We start from the raw sequence: 23735 nt of genomic DNA on the forward strand, positions 1-23735 counted from the left end.
AAGGGCGTCGTACCAGAACCCGTGGCGCTGCCGGTCATTTTGATCAACCTGGGCATTGATTACGGGGATTAGGGCCGGAAAATTGAAGAGTGGTGGTGTTCTGCATCAAAGGAGATTTGGGAGAGGGAACCCTAGAAATAACAGTATAAACTGAAAATCGGAGATTTGATCAACAACCATGTTAAATGTCAATAAGACTTCAAATATTCGTAACTGAATTAAATTTGCATGGATTAATGCACTTTGCTAAATTTAAAAAATTAGTGATGAAATTAAAAAGTGTTAAAGTTGAGTAGTCAAAAATAAAAACACAAAAAACTGGATGACCAAAAGTATAGTTTATTATTAACATGCACTTTGCAAACTCGAAAGGGTTCTACAATGAACCCTCAACTTTATAACATCTTAAAATAAAAAAACCCAAAAGGGAGAAAATACACTTTGATTTGAACACAAAACAAAAAGACAAAATGCAAACACACTTCATGCTTTACATGTCCATCCCATCAGCTTCATCATCATCATCCATCTCTTCAACCTTCATCTTCTTCACCGCCTGGGCTGCGGCGTCTCTTGTTGGCCCGTTAGGAATTTGGATCAACACCTCAGATTTTTGGCCGGTGGCAGCGTTAACCAACCCTCCATTTCTCTCCACACGATACACCAAGTCGTTCCCTTGGGTACCGGCATCAATGTAAACCGTGGAGTTCTCGTCAATTTCCTCTCTAACCAACATCCTCGACAGCTCCGTTACCACCCTCTTCTCCAGCCATCTCCTTATGGGTCTTGCACCATATACCTGTACCAGCAAAATTATTAACATCTTCGCCAACATGAAAATATTAATAGACTCCACGATTGAACGGGTATAAAACATGTAAAACGGTGCTTACCGGATCATAACTCTCAGATAATATATAGTCCAGAGCTGCATCTGTTACAGCCAATGCAATACCTCTCTCGGCAAGTCGGCTTGCAACATCCTTCATTTGCAGCCTAGCAACTTTCCTCAATTGGTCATGCGACAGTGGATCGAAGACTACTATCTCGTCCAGTCTGTTCAGCAACTCCGGCCTAAAGTGTTTTCGAACCTGTCAAAACGAAAATATGTTAGTACTTCAATTGCTTCAAAACCAAACTTGGGTATGATACAAAATTTGAGAATTTTGGTTCATTTAACTACCTCTTGCATTACTCGGTCGCGTGCAACCTGCATAGTACATTTTCCGCTAAGCCCCGAGAGAAGATGTTCCGCTCCGAGGTTCGATGTCATGATGATCACTGTGTTTCTGAAGTCTACAGTGCGGCCTTGACCATCGGTTAATCGACCATCATCTAGGACTTGGAGTAAAGTGTTGAAGACGGAGATATGTGCCTTCTCGACTTCATCGAAGAGCACAACACTGTACGGCCTCCGCCTTACAGCCTCAGTAAGTTGACCACCTTCCTCGTGTCCAACGTACCTGATAAACAAAAACAAGGAAAAGAGATGTGAGTTACTACTGTATTATCACATTAAAATGAAGCATAGCATGCACAAGAAGAATCAGCGTACCCCGGTGGTGCACCGATAAGTCGAGCAACCGAGTGTTGCTCCATATACTCAGACATGTCAATCCTGATCAGCTGGTTCTCATCATCAAAGAGTTGTTCTGCTAGTGCCTTAGCAAGCTCCGTCTTTCCGACACCAGTTGGACCCAAGAAAAGGAACGAGCCCGTAGGTTGCTGAGGTCGTCCTAGTCCGGCTCTTGACCTCAAAACAGCCTCTGCAACAGCATCAACTGCTTGGTTTTGGCCCACCACTCTTTGATGCAGCCTTTCAGCAAGCCCAATCAGCCTCTCTTTCTCATTCTGTCCGAGCCTCGTGACAGGAATACCGGTCCAGCGGCTTACAACCTCTGCAATATGTTCGGGTCTAACCGTTTCTGTTAACATTACATTCTCATCTGTGTTATCTGAGTTCCCTTCGAGCTGCGCTATTGCAGATTCAACTTCCTGAATCGCTCCATATCTCAAATCTGCAGCTCTCGCCAGATCATATCGTCTTTCAGCCTCCTGTAATGCGAACATGAGCTCTTCTCGTTTCTGTTTCAGTCGCCTGATCTCATCAACCCTTTGCTTCTCCTTCCTGTATTTCATCATCAATGGCTGAAGCTTGTCCCGCAAGTCATCAAGCTCTTTCCGAACCTAGACCAAAGGAACAAAAGTCAGATCCGATAACCTAAGCAAATTAACATAATAAATCACTTTTATGATAGTAGACACATACTTCGACCAGTCGAGCTTTGCTCGTCTTATCCTTCTCCTTCTCCAAGGCATGCAGCTCGACTTCTAATTGCATCCGTTTCCTTTCAAGATTATCTATCTCTTCGGGCTGACTGTCTAGCTGAACTCTCACATTTGCACAAGCTTCATCGACTAAGTCGATAGCCTTGTCCGGAAGATGGCGTCCTGAATTGAACAAACAATTACAATGCAGATAAGTATCATGTAGGAACTTCAATAGCAGAAAATAACAAATATTATAAGGTGAACCCTAAAGCGTGAAATGCATGAGGAAATGTGCTATATACCAGTAATGTAGCGACTTGACAACTGCGCTGCCACCACTAGCGCTCGGTCTTGAATCCGAACACCATGGTGACCCTCGTATCTTTCTTTCAGCCCTCGAAGGATGTTGACCGTATCTGCAACACTCGGCTCAGCTACATAAACCTGTTGAAACCTTCGTTCAAATGCGGCATCCTTTTCAACATACTTCCTATATTCCTCAAGTGTTGTGGCACCAATGCATCGGAGTTGACCCCGAGCAAGCATAGGCTTAAAGAGGTTAGCCGCATCCATGGAACCCTCGGTTCGACCGGCACCAAGTACTAAATGGATTTCATCAATGAAGAGAATCACTTTTCCTTCGGCTTCCTCCACTTCTTTCAACACAGCCTTCAATCTTTCCTCGAATTCACCTCGATACTTTGCTCCGGCAACCAATGCACCCATATCCAACGCAATAACTCTCACATCGCTGAGATTACTAGGGACATCCCCTCTCACAATTCTTTGAGCCAAACCCTCTACGACTGCAGTTTTACCTACACCGGGTTCCCCAATGAGAACCGGGTTGTTCTTCGTTCTCCTCGAGAGGATTCGGACAACCCTTCGGATTTCCTCGTCTCGACCAATAACCGGATCAAGTTTGCCTGCCTGCTCTACAAGATCCCGACCGTAGGTCTTTAAAGCTTGAAATGTAGTGTCCCCTGAAGCACTCTCCACCTTCTTCCCTTCCTTTCCTCGAAGCTTTTCGACTTCGGATTTCACTCTGGCGGGAGCAACACCGGTTTCCTTTATCAAATCAGCTATATGGGAATCTTCGATGAGGCCAATAATCAACTGATCAACAGCCAAATAAGAGTCTCCGTTGGCTTTCTGTGCCGCCTGGGCTCGACGGATTACCTTAATAAGTGAAGTACTCGCTGGGATTTCATCCGGAGCAGGCGACTGTGACGGTAGCTTCTTCAACGCCTGATTGAACACCCTCTCGGCGGCTTGAGCGGCGCTTTCACCGCCGGCATTGGAGATGGATTGAGGGAAAACGCCACTGGGATCGGAGATTAAAGAGACGGCAAGGTGGAGAGGGGTGAATTGAGCGTGGCCGTTGCTCATTGCTAGCTCATGAGCAGAGGCAAGAACCTCGTTTGTCTTGTGGGTAAACTTGTCGGGATTCATTGTTGTTTAAACTTTGTAAAAATTATAAATCCTATAAACAACAAGAAAAATGAGATTCCCATATCATAAAAATGAACCAAAGATTCACAAAGTTATCATTTTCTTAGCCAAGAAAACACAGATATGAATACATAAAGAATTAACAAAGTAATCATTTTCTTATCCAAGAAAACACAGATTTGAATACAGAAAAAAAACCAAATATGGGTTTCACTCTCCCTTACCTGGTGATCAAAGTCGATATGAAGATTGGTGAGACTCTGAGTTGAAATGTTAAAACAGGGAGTTTCTCTTGCTGTTTTCTTACTGATTAAAAAAGATTTGTTTGGGAATTTGAGAATTGGAATGCTTTGAAAGAGTGAGAATTGATGATTTCAATTGGGAAATTGTGAGAAAGGAGGGAGGGGGAGAGTGGGTTTTTGTAAGAGTGGAAGACGAGTCTAGAAGATGATAGTTGTTGCTAGAAACTACTGGAGTCGATGAGCCGAAGATACCCGATTTCTCTGATGTTATCCACTCGCTCCATATTAAGCGTAAACTTCACGACAATTTATTTAAGGGTAAATTATGTATAGAGTCACTCTTTTATTCTTTTGATTCTTTAATCATTCACCTATTTTTTAAGATAATATATAATATTATATTTTGGTCAACCGTTATTAAAATATTAATGATAGTGCTAGTACTAACCGACTTACCTCAATGGTTAAAGGAATCGTTTTGTTCCTTGAGGTCATGGGTTCGAGCACCAACGTCTGTAGTAGGGTGATTGAGCGTTCATTGTCAAATGGTTAAGAGTATTTAGAACATATACTACTTTGTAATGACCTTAACTTAATAAAAAAATAATGATAATGTTAACATGTTACCATAAGATAATATCACATCATCATTGAAAAATAAATAAATAATTGACATATCAATATTTTTTATTATTTTTAATGATAGGTGACCAAAAAAATATTATCTATAATTTTAAAGAGAATAATAAAATGATTAAAATACAATCATAAAAATAAATAAGTGATCAAAATGTCAAATAATAATATCATTAAATATTTAGAAAGTGAGTGATAAAAATAGAAGTAAATCAAAAAATTTAGTGAGAAAATTGAAAGTTTTAAAATGTAATACTCAAATAAGAGTAAAGATAAAGTTAAGTGGTGAAATTTATAATTTATCCTATTATTAATTCGAAGGAAACAGTTCCCCAAAAGATAAAATAATATATATTGAAATTGTCTAGATATTATTCCACGTGTTGTTTTCTACACGTGTCATGCAACTGATAATTTAAGTATCCAGTGTCCTATACGCTTCCCTAGACACGCTGCAACACACGCGCTGTTTAGATCGGTAGTCATGTTATATATCTAAAAACTGAAATAGCAAGTGAATTACGTGGTAAAAAGGTTTTTTTATTTTTTGAAAATTTGGGTTCAAATACCATGAATGTTAAGAGTATGAATATTTAATGTCAAAAGATTGAGAATTATCATGAATATATAATGTGACGCCCCAAATTTTGGGTTAGTAGTTTTGGGTTTACCCGAGAAGTAGATGGACCTCGTAGAATTTATAATTCAAATCGTTGGGCTTAATTGCGTTGAACTTTGGTCCAATTAGTAATAAGAGGAGGTTTTTTAATGTTAGAAAGTTGATAAAGGATCAAAAGTACAATTACCCCATTTTAAAGGATGAGAGCTCTTATATATCTCATTTCATCTTTTTCCTTTCATTTCTATTTCTTCCATTTTCTCTCCAAGCTCTTAGGGTAATTCTTTTGAGCCATTTCTTGCCTCTTTTATACTTCATTTTCGTTCTAAATCCCTCCAGCAACATAATTTAATGAATCAAAGCTTGGGTTCCTTGTTTGCAAGAGAAAAATGAGAGTTTACATCCAAATCACAAAAGGAAAGAGTGTGGCTAAGCAAGAAGCTTTATTTCAGAATTTAAACATCAATGTAGTGTATTTATAATCCTTTGGAGTGTTAAGGCTTTCATAAATATGATGAATTGATATGATTTGAGTATTTGAGCTTTTAGGGTTTCAAACTTGATTTAAGTCATAGATAATGAATTTGATGTAAAGCACGTGCTTTTAAGACACTTTACGACCCTAATTAGCTCCCTAAAGTTTCAGCACACCATTAAAACCCAAACTATGACCTTATGAGTGATTTTAGGTGTTTTCTCGAGCCTAAATAAACCGTTTTGGGTTCGAGTATTGATATTATGATGAACATTATCAATATTGAATGAATTGGTGTAAAAATTAGGGATTTCAGAAATGAGTATCAATACTGTTGTGGAGAGTATCAATACTGCCCTAGAGTATCGATACTCAGGGTAACAGTATCGATACAGAGTCCCATTTTAGCTTTCGAATACATTTTTGGTATCGATACTCATAGGGGTATCGATACTCATAGGGGTATCAATACTTAACCCTAGGGTATCGATACTACAAGTAGAGTATCGATATTACTCACCATGGTTGATCAGTTTTGACCTGGTTAAGGTCCGTAAGAGCTTAGGATGGTCCGTAATGGTAGAACATAGTCTGAGGGGAACGTAAATGGCCAAAGGGACCCATAAACACTTGTGGGAGTGGGTTACAACCAGAGTAAGCATAAATCATCCAAGAAATCTTCAGTTGGCCATGTAATGAGTATCTACGGAAGAATGACCATTACATAGAGTGTACCGGTAAGCGATATGATCGAATAATCAGATAATAAAGTAGTAGAGTCGTGTACCGTAAGAACGATAAAGAGTGATGAACGTACAGTTATCCCTTAATTTGAGAGCTAGTTGAGATAGTAAGAGTGATAGAGTATCGTTAACTAAAAATAAACCCGAGTCAGGTATCGGGACATCCAATATCACAGCCAGTATCGTAATTCGTAAATAGAGAATACAGTAGTCACTGTGAAGTCATAAAACTCGTAGAGATTTCTCTAAAGTTAGAGAAGTGGCTAAAATGTCCTTAAGTAGAGAACTGCCATATTAGAGCATACTATCAGTAATAACAGACTAATAAACCCTTGCATAAAGTTCTAGATGAGGGGATGATGCAAGATAACAATTAGTAGACTAGTAAATGAGATCAGTAATAACTTAGAACAACTAGAAATAGTAACAACTAGGATGTCATAAAACTAGGCTTTGTGTGTGACACTTGGGAAACAGTCAATACACCCGAGTTACTTTAGCTGTAGAATGATTGTCTTATCTGTCATTGTGTCCAGGTATATACAAGTCAGTGCCAAGGCACTTATCTTGCTAGCTGGGCTCATATACCTTAATACTTGACGGAGTAAGTTGATGGGATGTACGTTTCTGATGTAGAATTTCAGATATCACCTTAGAGTACCTTCAGGTATTCAGGCAGGCTAGAGGGGTGTGTGAGCTCTGAGATGCTGGATCCCTCAGCCGTACCATGACGCCCGCCATAACTTGTTTATTCGATGTTGTGAATCATGTAGTAGTGACAGTGGTAGTTTAAAGGGATGTGTGCTCCGAGATGCAGTCCCTCAGCCACATCGTGAAGCCTACCTCAACTAGTGTATAATGCACACTAGAGTCAATATTGAATTCAGATAGTGCAGAGGAGCATGTACCTACTACTTAATACCATCTCTTCAGTATGTTTGTTTTTATGAAACTTTTAATGTTGCTCTAGATTAGTGATTATATTGTTGGGCTTTGTAAGCTCAGCCTTCGGATTTTTTTCATTAGCATATCATTAGCTTGAGTTATTCGTGGAGTACCGTCACAGTAGGACTTCCATCATCGCCTTTATAGTACTGTAGCATAGCTTAGTGGGCATATGTATTCATAGAAACTTACTCGTGTATTCAAATTTTTGAGAAAGAGTTTGTATTATTTGATTTACATTATGTGTCATGGAGCTCCAGTTTATAAAATGTTTTATAACTGATATTTATGTTTATCATTGATACCATACAATATGTTTAAAAGAAAATAAATAGGTTTTGAAAATCAAAGGTTGCCTCGGTGGCCTAATGTGACACTTTAGGCCCATTCAGGTTTAGGGTGTTACATTTAGTTGTATCATAATGTTAGGTTGAGTCGTTCCTAGGACCTAGTGGTTAGTTTTAGTAAGGTGATAGTGAATACATGCCCCTAGGTACTTAAAGTACTTCTATTAGTCTGAAATCCTAATGGTGCCTCATTTCTTAATCAGTATCGTTGAATTCACGATAACATACAATTTACAACATAATCCTTGTGATAGGATAGAGAGGCGAGCCCCTCATCTCGATAAAGACAGTAAGAAGTTAATGCCAAGGGCAAAGGATATTAGAGTCCCGTTAGGTACGGGAGTCGCAAGGGCGACCTTTTTTTAAAGGTTTAACTTCCACCATCAAGGAGGTGGTGAACATTATTCCTAGAGCTCAAATAGTTCATTCAGCCACCCAAAGTGCGTTAGTGGCAATAGAATTCCCAATAGAGAGATTAAAGAGGTATCAGACAGCCGACTTCTATGGTTTAAGTGGTGATGATCGAATTCAATCAATCAATGGTTAAGAGATAGACCGTGATAACTTTAAGGCAACTTCACCCTACCTAGAGGGTGAGCAGGAGTGTGCCATCACTTTACTCGGAGTGATATTATCAATTAGTGGGAGACTATAGAGATGGCTCTACAACCAAAGGTGCCTACGTTGAATCAGTTTCTGGACGAGTTTAGGGAGATTGCTCAGTGTACAAACAGGAGAGAAATACCTTCTTGGGTTGAGTTATTATGCTCTAGAGCTAGTTGTGACTGAGCCCTTGAAGTAAAAGAGGTTCTTGAGAGGTTTCATTTGGATATCAATGAACAGTTAGTGGAAAATCTTCTCAGAGGGTTTTCATGGTAAAGCATGAGGATAAGTTGGTTGGGTGCGCTAGGCACCCTAAGTACAAGGACTCGTGTATCAATAGATCTATCTTAGTTAGTGATCTATATGGTCAAAAATTGTATTGAGTAAAGGAGAATGACGTCAGCTGAATCACTCCAACTGAGTCAAAGGTTAGTTATAGGGTCTCATAGAAGATCGTCAGCTCCATATTCTGTAGTGAGCTTGGGAAGCTTCAGTTGAATTTTTTATTGCCCAGAGCGTGAGCAGTATGGAAAAAATCATCCAGGAATGTCTTTTAAGCTTTCTAGAAAGAGTTATGGAGATGGGTTCTTGGCGCATATGATAAGTGATTGCCTTAGTTCAAGTGGCATTGTTTCAACTAAACCGAGTGAAGCGATATCAGTAGGTCAGGATGGTTGAGGGCCTCAGGGAGGTTTTAGTTCTATTCTTGGACAAGAAGTAGATGAGAAGATCGATCAGTTCTTGATTTAAAACCATTATCCAATTTACACAACGATTTAAAATTTATTTTCTTAAAATGGTAATTGATATTATAAAAATATCATATCATATAATTTATATTTTGTTATAGCAAATTTAATTCAAAAGATTTTTTTATGAATAGTGATAAACAGTATCGTGAACAGTTATGAACAGTACTCGTGCACAGTGAACAGTGTACCGATGCACTACTACAGTGACGTAAACAGTGCACCGAAACACCAAAATTTTGAATTATGTTTGTGCATCGATGCACTGCTACAGTAACGCTTCAGTACTGCTACAGTGACTGCTACAGTAATTTCAGCATTATACATATAAAATCATAAAAAATTATCCTTTCATCAAAGCAAGTAAAACTTAATAATTACAAGCCACTAATATAGTCAACATTACATCTTAGGATGTCTTACTGATATTGAAAATATACACCTCGATGCTTGATGTCACTTTAAACTCTTTATTCCACTACTGGCTTTTTACCTACGCGTGAAAATCATCACACGCTAAGTATATACTTAGTGAGACAATTAAAAACAATAATCAGTGCAATACAATTCATGTATGATTTTCAATGTCAAATTCAAAATGACATAAAATCATTTTATTTGCATATCCAATATTTTACCATTTATTTCCGTAAGCTCGTAAGCTTATTTTACCAAAATAATTACCATTTGTCCCATAAGCTCGTAAGCTTATTTTTACCCATATACTTGCCAATATTCCATAAGCTCGTAAGATTATTTGCATGCTTACCTTTTATTAAGCAATAAACCATAATCCATAGCCTATAGCCCAATATACAACCCTGAGGACCCTGGGTATTCGAGTAACATTTGCACCGTAGTGCTACACATAAGGTCGTGCCCACCATATACACTGAAGTGTATTACACATAAGGTCGTGCCCACCATATACACCGAAGTGTATTATGAACCTACAGCTGCTATACTCTATGGCATGCCAACTATACCTTGTCCCTCAATGACTTACTTAGGCATATAGTCTATTTTATTCAATTCATCCATGGCAAAGTATATTATCCATATTTAACATTGGGCAGTTCATACCCGAAATAACATTCATGATAAAAATCATATGCAAAAATCAGTGATCAATGCATTTTATTTTCAACCTTTGACATATTTAGAATATATCAAATATATGATAAATGACATAAATATCATGTCAACATAAAAAAAGGTCTACTTATCTCAAGTCTTCCCGATGATGTATAAAACATCCATGTATAATGTCATGCATGTATTGCACTCACCTTGACACTTTATAAAATCCACAATATGTGCCTCACTATGTTCCACAATAAACCCTTTTTATACTTGACTTGCTTCAATCGCAAATCAATCATGATCTTCAAGCTTTCTCACGTGAAGATGCTAGAGAAGATGAACATTTAGCATGATATTTTAGATTCATATCATGCTTATCATCTTTTAAAATAATATTTAATCATTAACTTGAGAAAATACCAATATACCCTTAATATAACTTTATAATCACCATTAAACCAAGATACATATCCTTATCATCTTCAAAATCAGATAAATATCAGCCTTGTCATCTTTCAATAGTCAAAGATGAACAAATTAGTTTTCCACTTTACCATTTAGCCCTTGTAATTTCCAAAAATTACAATTCAGTCACTTTAATCAAACAATTCAAATTAAACATTGAATTAAACCATTAAATATTATTTTCCAACATTTTAAAAATGTGAAAATAATATTTTTATTTACTTATTTTCGTGACCAATATGTAATGTTTTTAAATTACATTTTGGTCCCTAAACTTTTAGAGTTTATACTTTGGTCACCAAACTTTACCAAATTTATAATTTGGCCACTAAATAAATCCATTTATGAAATAAAATTCTTTTTGGGAAAATCACCACTTAATTCCCTAAACTTTTTCTCAATTATTCTACTTTAACCATCAAGCATTCAAAATTTTCATTTTGGTCATTATCCAAATTTTTTGGGTATTATATACTATGCGTGTTTCAGTTTGACGGATCGTAGAGAGGCAAGGTCAGGACATTGATGTTTTACATGGGATGGCAGATATATTTTCAGCTACCTTAGTTTTCATGTTGTTTCAGCAAGCGTAAATGCATGTATTATGTTGCGATGTCAAGTGATCTAGGTAGGAAGCATTTTTACGTTAAGAATCCAAGAGTAAGGAATACAAGCGGCTAGAAGGTGGATCCTAGTGGGTTAGACAAGGTTATCGTAGATATTAGCTGACGGCTTAAATCAAACTTAGTAGACGATTAGGGAAAATTATTGCACAAGTATTACTTCGGTTTTAGAGTTGCAAGTTCAAAGACGTTGAGGACCTTATGAGAATGAATGGATGTTCCTTGTTAAATTGAAGATTCACTCTTAGAAAATGTTTAGTCATAAAATCCTTTGCCTTTATGTGTTCTATAGGGGAACATTCATGTGGGTTGTGAGAGTTAGATACGATATTATAAGGATGTCTTCGTATCGATAGTAGAGGGTTCATGATCGACCAGTAGAGGTTTAGTAATCCTAGTTTAGTAGTAGAGATGATAATCTCCTAGTGAGTGTTAATGAATAACCAGATTACCCTTATCAGTATAGCAATCACCATGTTGCCAAAAGCCCCAATATATATCTCAGCTAGTGCCGAGGCACTTCAGTTGCTAACTGGGCACAAATGCACCAAGTACTCACGATGAGGAAGTTATCCAGGTATACATTCCGATGCAACAGTTTTGGAATTTCACCATAGGTACCAAGTGTACTATAAGTATGTTACTGAGTTGCGAGTCTCGAGGTGTAGTGAACCCTCTAACGTCACTAGGATACCCTTTCACATGAACAGTAAGTGAATCAACTAAGTGAACCAAGCCTTGTTAGTGATGTCTTCGTGTTGGTATATGAGCGCGAGATATATACAACACATAATAGGGTGAAGAGTTACGTAGTATCGTGGGTTTTGGTGCTTCAAACTAAAGGAGATCAAGTACGTTAAAAGTTGTTGGCCAGTGTTAGTAGTCGCCAAATAGCTCAGTAGTGGATAGTGATAGTAAGTGTTCGACATAGAACCTTATAATCAGTAAGTCAGAGTGTGGTTGTGTGAGACCTCACCTTTGTAAAGCGTTCTCTTTAAAAGAGCCAAAGGTTGCTAGTTTCGCTCGACAAGTGGCTTATTCCTGGTTGTAAACACCTCAGATGTGCGATCATATGAATAGAGAGTATATAAATCGCATGGTAAAAGAGGATTATATAAGTAACATGAATGAATATTAAATCAAAGTTGCGCAACAAAAGCGTAAAGCTTGACGTTAGGAAGTCGAGATTTATCATCATATCTTTAGTGGTTATCATCGAGACCATGTATGACAAGTATTCTTAGGGTCTCAGCATGTAGTTTATAAGTTACTCAAGTTCAGTAACTAAAGAGATTCATAAGATGATACAGTAAGTGAACTCAATAGAGTAAGGTAAGCCAGTAAAAAGGGGTTATGATAGAAGCGAATCGTGGAGTACCATTTTCCTAGTGAGACGTTATGAGATTTCAATGTTAGACAATAGGAATACGATTCCAGGGCTTTATGATTCTCGAAGGTGTTCACTAAGGTCTGACGCAGGTAGTACCCTTACGAAAATTGTAGATCGATTTTGTGAGTTCTGAATAACATGTCAGGTTGCGATGACTTTTTCCTTGAGGATCAGTTCAGATAAGAGCCTCAATGTTTTACCAAAGAGTATGTTGTTTTCAGTTCGAGTAAAAGTCGAGCACAAAATTTATTTTAAAAAAGAGAGAGTTGTGACACCTCGAATTTTGAGTTAGTAATTTTGGGTTTACCCGAGAGGTAAGTGAACCTCGTAGAATTTATAATTCAAGTTGTTGGGCTTAATTAGGTTGAAATTGGGCCCAGTTAGTCATAAGATGAGGTTTTTTAATGTTAGAAAGTTGAGAAATGACCAAAAGAACAATTACCCCCATTTTAGAGGATTAAAGCTTTTATATCTCTCTTTTCATCTTCTTCCTTTCATTTCGATTTCTTCCATTTTCCCTCTTAGCTCCATAAACCAATGGTAAGTCTGTAAAGCCATTTCTTGCCTATTTCATACTTCATTTTCATTCTAAATCTCTCCAGCAACATCATTTTAATAAATCAAACATTGGGTTCCTTGTTTGCAAGAGAAAAATGGGAGTTTTCATCCAAATCACAAAGGAAAAGAGTGTGGCTAAGCAAGAAGCTTAATTTTGGGATTTAAACATCAAAGTAGTGTATTTCTAATCCTTTGGAGTGTTAAGACTTTCATAAATATGATGGATTGCTAGGATTTGAGTATTTGAGCTTTTAAGGTTTCAAACTTGATTTAAGTCATATATGATGAATTTGATGTAAATCGTGTGTTTTAAGACACATTATGACCTTAATTAGCTCCCAAAGTTTCAACACACCATTGAAACCAAACTATGGCCTTAAGAGTGATTTTACGTGTTTTCCCGAGCCTAAATAAATCATGTCTGGGTTCGAATATCGATACTAGAATGAACAATATCGATACTAGATGAATTAGGGTAAAAATTAAGGATTTCATAAGGGTGTATCGATACTATTGGGGAGAGTATCGATATTGTCCTTAGAGTATCGATACTCAAGGTAAAAGTATTGATAATGAGCCCTATTTTCAACTTTCGAATGCATTTTTGGTACATATACTCATAGGGGTATCGATACTACAAGTAGACTATCGATACTACTCACTTTGGTTGATCAGTTTCGACCCGGTTAAGGTCCGTAAGAACTAAAGATGGCCCGTAATGGTAGAACATATTCAGTGGGGGACGTAAATGGCCAAAGGGGCCCAGAAACACTTATGGGAGTGGGTTACAACCAGAGTAAATATAGTAGACGTAAAGCATCCAAGAAATATTGAGTTGGCTAGGTAGTGAGTAGGCCTGTAAACGAACCGAACGCACACGAACGGAGGTATGTTCATGTTCGTTCATTTAATAAATAGACGAACATAAACGAACACGAACATAAACGAACAAATTTTTTTTTGTTCATGTTCGTTTATTAAGGAATATAATTTGTTCATGTTCGTTCATTTAATAAATAAACGAACATAAACGAACACGAACATAAACGAACACGAACATAAATGAACACGAACATAAACGAACATAAACGTTGGAGACCCTACCTTCCATTGTTCTTTCATGAAAAATAGTCGACAATGCAAATCAACCAAATCTACAGTGATAAATAGCGTAAGAGTTGATTAGCAGTGATGAAATGTTTGAAGATATCAAATATTTCGATCGATCTTTTAAAGATATTAAATGATTCACACAACTTTAATTTAACGCTATAACATTTATCTTAGTGGTCCATGATTACATATGAACAATCATTTTCTCCTATTACACTCTTTTTCAGAAATGGCATAGAAACCTTTGTTTTGTTTTCTGGTAAATTCTATATATTTTTCTCTTTACTGATGCTCGTATACTTCCGATTGTTACCTTTATATTCCCATCTATTTCTAGAAAGAAGTATGATGTTTTCTTGAGTTTTAGATGTGAAGATACCTGTAATAACTTTACATATCAACTATTAAGCCAAATAAAACAGAGAAAGAGATGAAAACAAACATGTAAAACTTCATATTGCACTATAATATAACTTGTTTTGAAGCTTTCAGCGATCGTCTCCACTCTCTAGTGAACACTAGGGTTTGGGAAAAAAAGGGGGAAATGAATATAGGTGCGAGGTGCCTCACATGTTAACATATTGGATTTAATCTCCAAATAAAATTGGATTAATTATGGAGTTGGTCATCAGAATATCATATTAATTAATATTTTTAAGATACTTACAAATTGGTCACCAAAATTGATTTAAGAAGATTGAGTTAAACATAAATGAATGAACATAAACGAACATAATCGAACAAACATAAACGAACATAACCGAACGAACATAACCGAACGTTCACGAACGTAAATGAACGAACGAGACCTATGTTCATGTTCGTTCATTTAATTAAACGAACAAAAAATCTTGTTCATGTTCGTTCATTTAATAAATAAACGCACATAAACGAACTTCCCGCCGCACGGTTCATGAACGGTTCGCTGAACGTTCAGTTCATTTACAGGCCTAGTAGTGAGTATCTACGGATGAAAGACCATTGTCATTGTACCTAAACTTATATACAAATGTTTTAGAAATATTATTATATTTTTCGATTGAGTATATGTTCAATTAACGATAATAGATTCATAATAAGGAGAGATAATAAACGATTTTTCTTTGATAAAAATGTTTAATTTTTTTTATTTTTTCCAATGTTCTTGAATCTTTTATTTTTAAAAATAATATTGTTACTTTTCTTTTTAATTTTTTTTTGTTGAACTATGAATAGAAACCAACTAAACTACCTAATTATGATAGAAAAATATTAAAAATATTTAAAGTTAAAAAATAGTAAAAATAAACACAATAAAAATATTATTAAAAAGTATAACATTTAAATTGGACGTAACTTAAAATGTTTAATTAAACTTAAAATATTATCTTTTTCATAATATTTTAAGTTATATCCGAAAATATTACATTTTTCCTAATAATTTAAGTTATAACTAAAAATATTATATATAATATTTTAAATTACATATAATCTAAAATATTATATATTTTTTTATCAAAATTTCAATTGTATTATATTTTCTTTATATTTTATTCTTAAATTAGACTCTTTTTAAACTTTCGCGTGAGTTTCAGCTTCTTGGAAATCATGCACCTTTTGCTAATATTATCAGCAACCTTGTTATATTTTTATTTTCAATAATTAATGATTTATTATTTCATAATTTTTGATACTTTTTAATTTCTATTTTTTTTAGTTTTGTGAAAAACGACTAATCTGGTATTTTCTTTTAAATAATTTAATTTTTATTTTTAATTAATTTAATTTTTAAAAATTAAAATGATTAAATAAACTCCTTTTAATGTTATCATCTCTAGCGGACAACGTATTGATGATGCACGTTGATCAAAAGATTAAATTATTTCTTAATTTAAAAAATGCATTTAGTACAAAAAAAATTTAAATAGTATATTAATTTTTTGGCTTCAATATAAAATAAGTATAAAAACTATACCGCTTTTCACTAATATGTTCCTAAACTATTTTCGAATGATCCCGATTCCTAATGTTATAAACATTATCACTTTAAGTGCTCGGGCCGTCGACAACGACGTTAATTTTTTCCGCTAAATAACATATGTCACAATATGATAATTTTAGAATTTATTTTTATAAAAATGTATTAAAATATTATTATATTTATAAAATTTTTAATTTCTCTTAAATTATAAAAAATCCTTAAAATCTTCAAATCCCAACCATAACCCACCGTTGTAGCCCTTTCCGACTACGACCACGACCACCACCATTGACGTAGTCCATGCCATCCTCCTAGTTATACGCCATCGTAGTTGTCGTCGATTGGTTGTCGAAATCGCATGGGATCGCGATTTTCATCATAGGGTACGTGGGTTATAAAACATCGATTAGTCGTCGATCAATTGTCGATCGATCACGATTTCATTGGGGTTTTGGTCGTCAGGGGAGGTAAGATCGGGTGGAGTTTCGTCGAAAGCAAAAGACAACAGCTAACATAGATTTAGGAGTTGAATGAAAGTTTTTAGAATTTTGGGATTATTTTGGAATTTATTTATTTTTATAAAATATAATTTTATTTTTTTAATTTTAGATAAATTTTTTAAAATGATTAGATTATGATACAGGTCAATTAACAAAGGAAATTAATAAGTTTGTAACATTAAATACTAAAAACATTTAAAAAATAGTTTAAGGAGTTATCCGTGTCCTTCAAAAGTTGAAATACCTCCTGTACAATCAACACTATTTTATATTGTTTTATTACAAAAGTAATTAAAAGGAGCTATAATTGAATTGATTTTTTTTTATAAAAAAATGATTTCGTTTTATGTATGCTGGGCTGGCCGAATCTTTGAAAGCTTGAGATTTGGTGCTTTTTTTTTTCTTTCTTTCTAATTTTTTAATTCATGCTTTTCGGTTCTCGATTTCTCCACACGGATCAGTCCTTGGCTCTAGGGTTTTCTTTCTGTGATTTCATCGATCCTCACTTTCTTTCGTATTGGCCGCTTATTGTAAGTCTCAATCTTCCTTTTTTTTTGAATAATTTGTTTCTTATTGTTCATGTTTGTTTGGTGAAGTCATTCATTATCTGATTCATTGTTTGTTTGCTTAAGAAAAATTCTCAGGTTTACTTCACTGCCAAGTTTTTTTTTTTATTTTATTCGTGATCCTAAAAATAGTTATGCCTTTTAGCTGTTTTAATTTTACTATGTTCTCTCGGTAGCAGAACAGTGCATTGCATTTGCATACATCACGTGATCAATCGAATTGATTTTTCCGCACTTTGCTTTTTTATTGTAGAATTCAATTTGATGTCCTTTTTTGATTTCTGCATTACAATCACTTGTTCTAGGAATTTATTATTACTTATTTTGCTGGTATTGTTTGTTTATTTCCCTTCTTGGCTCTGATCAAGGCACTGGAGTTTCTGTATTACTTGGATACTAGTAATTTGGAAAAGCGGGTTTTCTCTATATAGGTTTTTTGTTCTTTGAGGAAGAAAAAAGGGCGCTTGGAGGATTGCTGTGAGACTAGAAGTGAACCTAATGAGATTGTGTAACAAGTACGGATATGGATAATGATATGAATCTAGATTTCTATAGTTAACATATAGCAAGTTTTTCGTTCTTTCGGGTAAAGAGTATTGGCATTGATATTTGTAGTTGGTGACTAGCTGGTGTGGTGTTTGTTAGCTGCATTAGAATGCTATAATATAAGTTTGAAGATGGATGAAGAACGACTGTTGCATCCCAGTTGGATGGACAAAAATCCAGCTGAAATGGCGGCTGATTCACGGTTCTTCATTTTTTCTTGTGTTATTGCTGGCCTAGTTGGTATTTTAACTATAGTTTATACAGCTTTCCAGTGGAGAAGAAATATCAACTTGAGTTGGATGAAAGCTGTAGCCAGGTCGAAGAAAAACCCTAAGGCCAAGCATAAGGTTCCTGTGGCTCCTCATACTTGGGAATTGGAATCTGTGTCCCGCGCAAAGAGTTTAAATTGCTGAATGTCACCTTCTCAAACCCTAGGGCCTATGATGTCTACAGATAGTTTCATTCATCGTTGTAGCATCTGTGGCAGAGTGGCACACTTGAGCTGCTCTTCGAGTGCACACAAGGATTGCAAGTGTGTATCTATGATTGGCTTTGATCATGTGATGCATCAGTGGGCAGTTCGATGGGCAGATCTTACTGATCAACCTGATGAAGCTTCATTCTGTAGCTATTGTGAAGAGTCATGTAGCGGGTCTTTCCTTAGTGGATCTCCTATATGGTTTTTCTTGTGGTGCCAACGACTCCTACACGTGGACTGTCACAGTAATATGTCTAACGAAACCGGTGATATTTGTGATTTAGGTCCATTTAGAAGGCTGATTCTCTCACCTCTTTATGTTAAGGAGTTGAGCCCTAATTCTGGATTTCTTAGCTCTCTCACACATGGTGCAAATGAGCTTGCTTCTTCAGTACGGGCAACCATTAGGAGTCAGAGCAAGAAGCAGTGGCACAATGGTGAAACATCTTTTGATACAGGTAGTAACAACAGCTTCTGCGACATACCCACAGAGAGTACTGCGGATATCCAAGAAAATATAAATGGTTCTCATGCAATTGAAGAGAACTGCAATGGTGGCATGAACCCGGGAACCCCACGCCAGAATGGTGGCATTGATAAGAACTTTGAGAAAAAGCCTAGTTTCAAAAGAAATGGATTGATTAACCAGAAAGACGAGTCTCATGCGTTAAGGATGAAGCAAAAATATGAGCTAGTTGATCTGCCACCAGAGGCAAAACCATTACTAGTCTTCGTCAACAAGAAGAGTGGTGCACAGCGTGGAGATTCCCTTAAGCAGTGCTTGAACCTTCTTTTGAATCCTGTTCAGGTTTAATTATCTAGCCATGAAGTGTGGATTTTCTATTTCATTTATTTATTGGTGGTGGCGGTGGGTAGCTGTGTAGGAGTAACTCTGGGCTAAAAAGGAAAATGAAAACTTCCACTTTCCTGACATTTTGTTAGGCTTAAAACTGATGAGATTAATTTATATCTCCATGTTTTTTGCAACAGTTATGACTTATATGTGATCTAAGCTCGAGAGGTAGTTAGTATCCTACAGATGACAAAGACTAACATGCAAGCTAAACTTGATAACATATAGCATTTTATAATATATTAATGAAAATAATTAAAATCAGAGCCATCTATCTGTTTCTGGTTATTTGCCTGTTAAAAAATATGCACTTGGATGTAGAAGAGTAGCCAAAGTTGCCTCCCAAGGTGTTGGTGTGACAATTTTTGAAATTTTTGCTATATCAGACTGTATATCAGCAAAGAAAATTGAGAAAGCAAAAATCAGTAACTGCGTACAGCTACCACTTGGCCAGGAATGACTTTCCCCAAACTCTTGTAAAAGATAAAAGTCATATTTTTGCGAGTCTTAATAAAGTAATAACCTTATACAGTTATACTGTATTACCCCACTTGGATTGGAATTTTTATGTTTTAGCTGACTCTGAATTTAGGTTTGGTTCTTAACTTTTACTGTTGTGAATATGTTTTTCAGTTTGGTGTTTGAGGGCTTCTCATTAAAATGATCACTGGTTGGCTTTACATTTTGCTATTTTTGAGGTTTTTTCTTATCAAAATTTTGTTGCAGGTTTTTGAATTAAGTTCAACACAGGGACCAGAGATGGGTCTTTTTTTATTCAGAAAGGTGCCTCACGTGAGAATACTTGTATGTGGGGGAGATGGAACTGTTGGATGGGTTCTTAATGTTGTAGACAAGCAGAATTTTGTTTCTCCGCCTCCGGTTGCTATTCTCCCTGCTGGAACTGGAAATGATCTTGCCAGGGTTCTATCGTGGGGAGGTGGCTTGGGCACAGTGGAGAGACAAGGAGGCCTGTGCACAGTGTTGCAAGAAATAGAGCATGCTGCAGTAACCATCCTTGACTGCTGGAAAGTAGCTATTCTGAACCAACAGGGGAAGCAACTTCAACCTCCAAAGTTTATGAACAACTATCTCGGTATGCAGACTAGTTCTTATATAATCTGGTTAAGTTGATTGTCTAGGTTGTGAACTTGAAATTTGAACTCACTAAGAGAGAAAGCAATTGCAAGATGAAGAGAATCTGGTTTCTATGACAGCTGTTTTTTCAATTGGGTTTCTACTTAGCTGCAAGTTAAACTCTCTTATATTAGTAAATATCTGCCTTGATACCCCTGAAATGCCCAAAATCTTGGATCAAACGTGATGCTTGGCATTTAAACTGGCTAATGAATAGTTTTTAGTTTGTCCAATTATCTTGGTTAGATCAGTGCATTGATATTTCAAACGTCTTACTACTTTTATAACTTGGTAGTATTCTCCTTGATTATGATTCTCTCACAGGAATTGGTTGTGATGCGAAGGTTGCTTTGGATATTCACAACTTAAGAGAGGAGAATCCTGAGAAGTTCTATAATCAGGTAGCTATGATCTTTTTTCATTATGCATTTTGAAATGCCATGCAAAATGAACAGTGGCAGTTGGTTGATAATTATTTAGTTTCTTCAACCTAATGGAATTGTTAATTTCAGGCTTCCTGGTTATGATAATTTTGGACTTTCTGATCTTCTGGTCTGCATTTATGTGAACTCATGGGTTTAGGAGTATCAATGTATATAAATAAAATCATGAAAATTGAAGTTACATTTCCTACCCCACTACAAATTTTTTTCTATAAATATTACTTACAATTTAAAGTGTCAACATTTTATTGCTCAATTCTTACCTGATTAAGGAACTCTTGTCCATTGACGATGAAACACCGTTGTGTGTTTTTATGTAGATCCTCCCATTTTTTCACCTTCGTTTGAATTTATTGATGTGCATAGAGAATTAAAGTGTAAACCAGAAGGTTGTGAATAACGAATTAGCTTTGAAGTAAAGAAAATAAAATTAGAAATATTGTCATTGGGAGGTAGCTGCATGAATTAGATGTATTTTGACCTTTTTTTTTTTTGATAACTTTTGCATGTCCTAATGATCTTATATCATTTAATTATCCAATTCCATCTTGCTGAAGCTACTTCAAAATACCTGCAGTTTATGAATAAAGTGCTTTATGCAAGAGAAGGTGCTAAGGGTATCATGGATAGGACATTTGCAGATTTTCCTTGGCAAGTTAGAGTTGAGGTGGATGGTGTCAAAATAGAAGTTCCTGAGGTATGGATGCTAGCATTTAATTAGTTACGCTTGCAAAAATATAGATAATTATGTGTTGATTGTTCGGAAGAGTTTTTCTTAAATCTTGCATATTTTTTGAGCTTTTGAAAAGGTTTTCCATTCGAAGAATGGCTACACATAATTCTCTTGGGTTTATCAGTCCAGCCTCTTTCAAACATCGGAAGCTACATGGGGGGTGTAGATCTTTGGCATAACGAGGATGATACGTATGATAATTTCAATCCGCAGTCAATGCATGATAAAGTAGTGGAGGTTGTCAGCATATCTGGGACTTGGCACCTCGGAAAACTGCAGGTAATCTAGTTCTTGATGAAGGCTAAGCTAATGCTTTAGTATAAACTTAAGACTTATATAACAAAAAAGTACCTAAAAGATATCATCTTTTTCATTTAAATACCTAAAATATTTTTTTATCAAAACAGGTACCTAAAGTATTCAATTTTTTCATCCAAGTACCTAAAGTATTCTTTAATTAGTGTCACATGTCAATTTTTTTAGAACTTAGATGGAAAAGTCTGAATAGTTTAGGTACCTATTTTGGCATAAAATACTTTAGATACCTATTTTGACCAAAAAAAATAATTTTAGATATTTATTTTGATCAAAAAATACTTTAGATAATTGAATGAAAAATAGAGTATACTTTAAGTATTTATTTGGGATATAAACTTAACATGCATTGAAGGAATGTGAAAAGGAGTTCCTTCTAGTTTGATCCAATGTCCTGAAGAACTTTGTTTTGTCCCAGCATAACGCTGGTCTGCTTTTGTTTTTTTTTTCTTTATGCTGGAGAGTAAAGCATTAAATTGCCTTTGGTCAAATTCTGGGAAGGTCCTTGCACCATGTGTTTTTGAAGGATTTCATCCCTCTACTATAATTTGATCATTTCCAGTCTGACAGTCCCTCTACTTCTCAAAATGTGTATTTTCAGTCTTGAGGTTAATATTTTATTGGTAATTTTGTCAAATATTTGACTTTGCTTTTTTATTACACCTTGAAATTTTTTGTTGTACAAATGGACAAATATCCAACACATGTTTAACAAAAGTAACGGAATTAGCAGCAAAAAGGCCGGCCTTGGGACTGAAAATACACATCATGATTTTTGAGCAGAGGGACTAGAGATGATCAAATTATTGTAGAGACTAAATTCGCCCAAAAATATAGTAACAGTCCTATACGATAGGACCGATTGTCTTCCATGCAAGTTTTTGTGTTTTTAGTTCTAGAAACTCGGAATTGAAGTTTCATTGTGGAGAAGATCTGAGTTGTGCTACTTTGAGTTATAAACAGGTGGGGCTGTCTCGTGCTCGAAGACTTGCACAGGGACAGTCGATTAAGATACAACTCTTTGCCGCATTGCCTGTTCAAATCGAACCTTGGTTTCAGCAGCCTTGTACATTGTCCATTTCACATCATGGACAGGTTTGATCTATCTCTTCCTCTTGATATATTTTTTCATGTTTGCTATACCATTACAAGCAGCGGTACCTTGTTTTAATAAGTATATAATTCCGGCAGGCCTTCATGTTGAGGAGGACAGCCGAGGAACCTCTAGGTCATGCAGCCGCCGTAATGACCGATGTGCTCGAGACTGCCGAAACAAATCACGTGATTAACGCGTCTCAGAAGCGAGCCCATCTTCAAGAAATGGCATTGAGGCTGACTTAATGCTGTTCTTTTATCGCACAAAATACCAATATATCATTTCTTTTTCTCTTCTTTTGGCAAAGCTTGTTGTTGAAGCGTGTGTTTGTATACGAATCTTGTCAAAAACATTAAATACTAAAGAAGCCCTTCAGATGTAAAAAGGGTATAATTTTGGGAATAGTAGGAATTTTTAAGTGAAATTTGTACCCTATTCTACACATTCCATACAATGTAATACATTCCTCTGCTTGTTATTACTTTTATGCAGCTATGTTTTTGAAATCGGACCGAATTCGGTCTTGGACTAGAAATCGGACGTATACATTTTGTGTATTGATAAGATATTTATTATTTTTTGAAGTTCAATCTCTCTCGTCGAATCATATAATTAAGTCGTGTTAAAAGTAATAAAAATTAGTTATAAAATCTTTTTAGGTTAGACGTGTCAAATAATAAGAAATGTAATTTTTAAAATTTCTATTCATTACTTCTTAGATAAGGGAATACAATGTACATGTATACATCAAGACTAACCAATCTAACTAACAAAGCTAACTACCCGTAACTAATTAC

General features: G+C 35.7%; 1 protein-coding gene and 1 pseudogene across 2 annotated transcripts; one reads left to right on the forward strand and one right to left on the reverse strand.

Moving 5' to 3' along the window:
- Nucleotides 1-361: 361 nt before the first annotated feature.
- On the reverse strand, nucleotides 362-4185 carry LOC120203874 (chaperone protein ClpB1). Of its 2 annotated transcripts, none has more exons than XM_039204029.1 (7): nucleotides 3952-4185; nucleotides 2574-3761; nucleotides 2270-2451; nucleotides 1556-2187; nucleotides 1184-1463; nucleotides 894-1091; nucleotides 362-799 (listed from the first exon to the last, which is right to left on the reverse strand). In XM_039204029.1, exons 2-7 carry the CDS (start codon nucleotides 3721-3723, stop codon nucleotides 491-493), a joined length of 2751 nt encoding a protein of 916 aa, XP_039059960.1. In that variant the 5' UTR covers nucleotides 3724-3761; nucleotides 3952-4185; the 3' UTR covers nucleotides 362-490. The 2 variants fall into 2 exon arrangements, with proteins under 2 accessions (XP_039059960.1, XP_039059959.1); XM_039204028.1 differs by having other exon boundaries at nucleotides 2574-3754; nucleotides 3948-4185.
- Nucleotides 4186-17670: 13485 nt separating this feature from the next.
- Nucleotides 17671-23323, forward strand: LOC120203875 (annotated as a pseudogene).
- Nucleotides 23324-23735: the final 412 nt, after the last annotated feature.

The sequence above is a fragment of the Hibiscus syriacus genome, unplaced genomic scaffold, assembly GCF_006381635.1.
Source record: "Hibiscus syriacus cultivar Baekdansim isolate YM2019G1 unplaced genomic scaffold, ASM638163v2 tig00010483_pilon, whole genome shotgun sequence".
NCBI lineage: Eukaryota > Viridiplantae > Streptophyta > Magnoliopsida > Malvales > Malvaceae > Hibiscus > Hibiscus syriacus.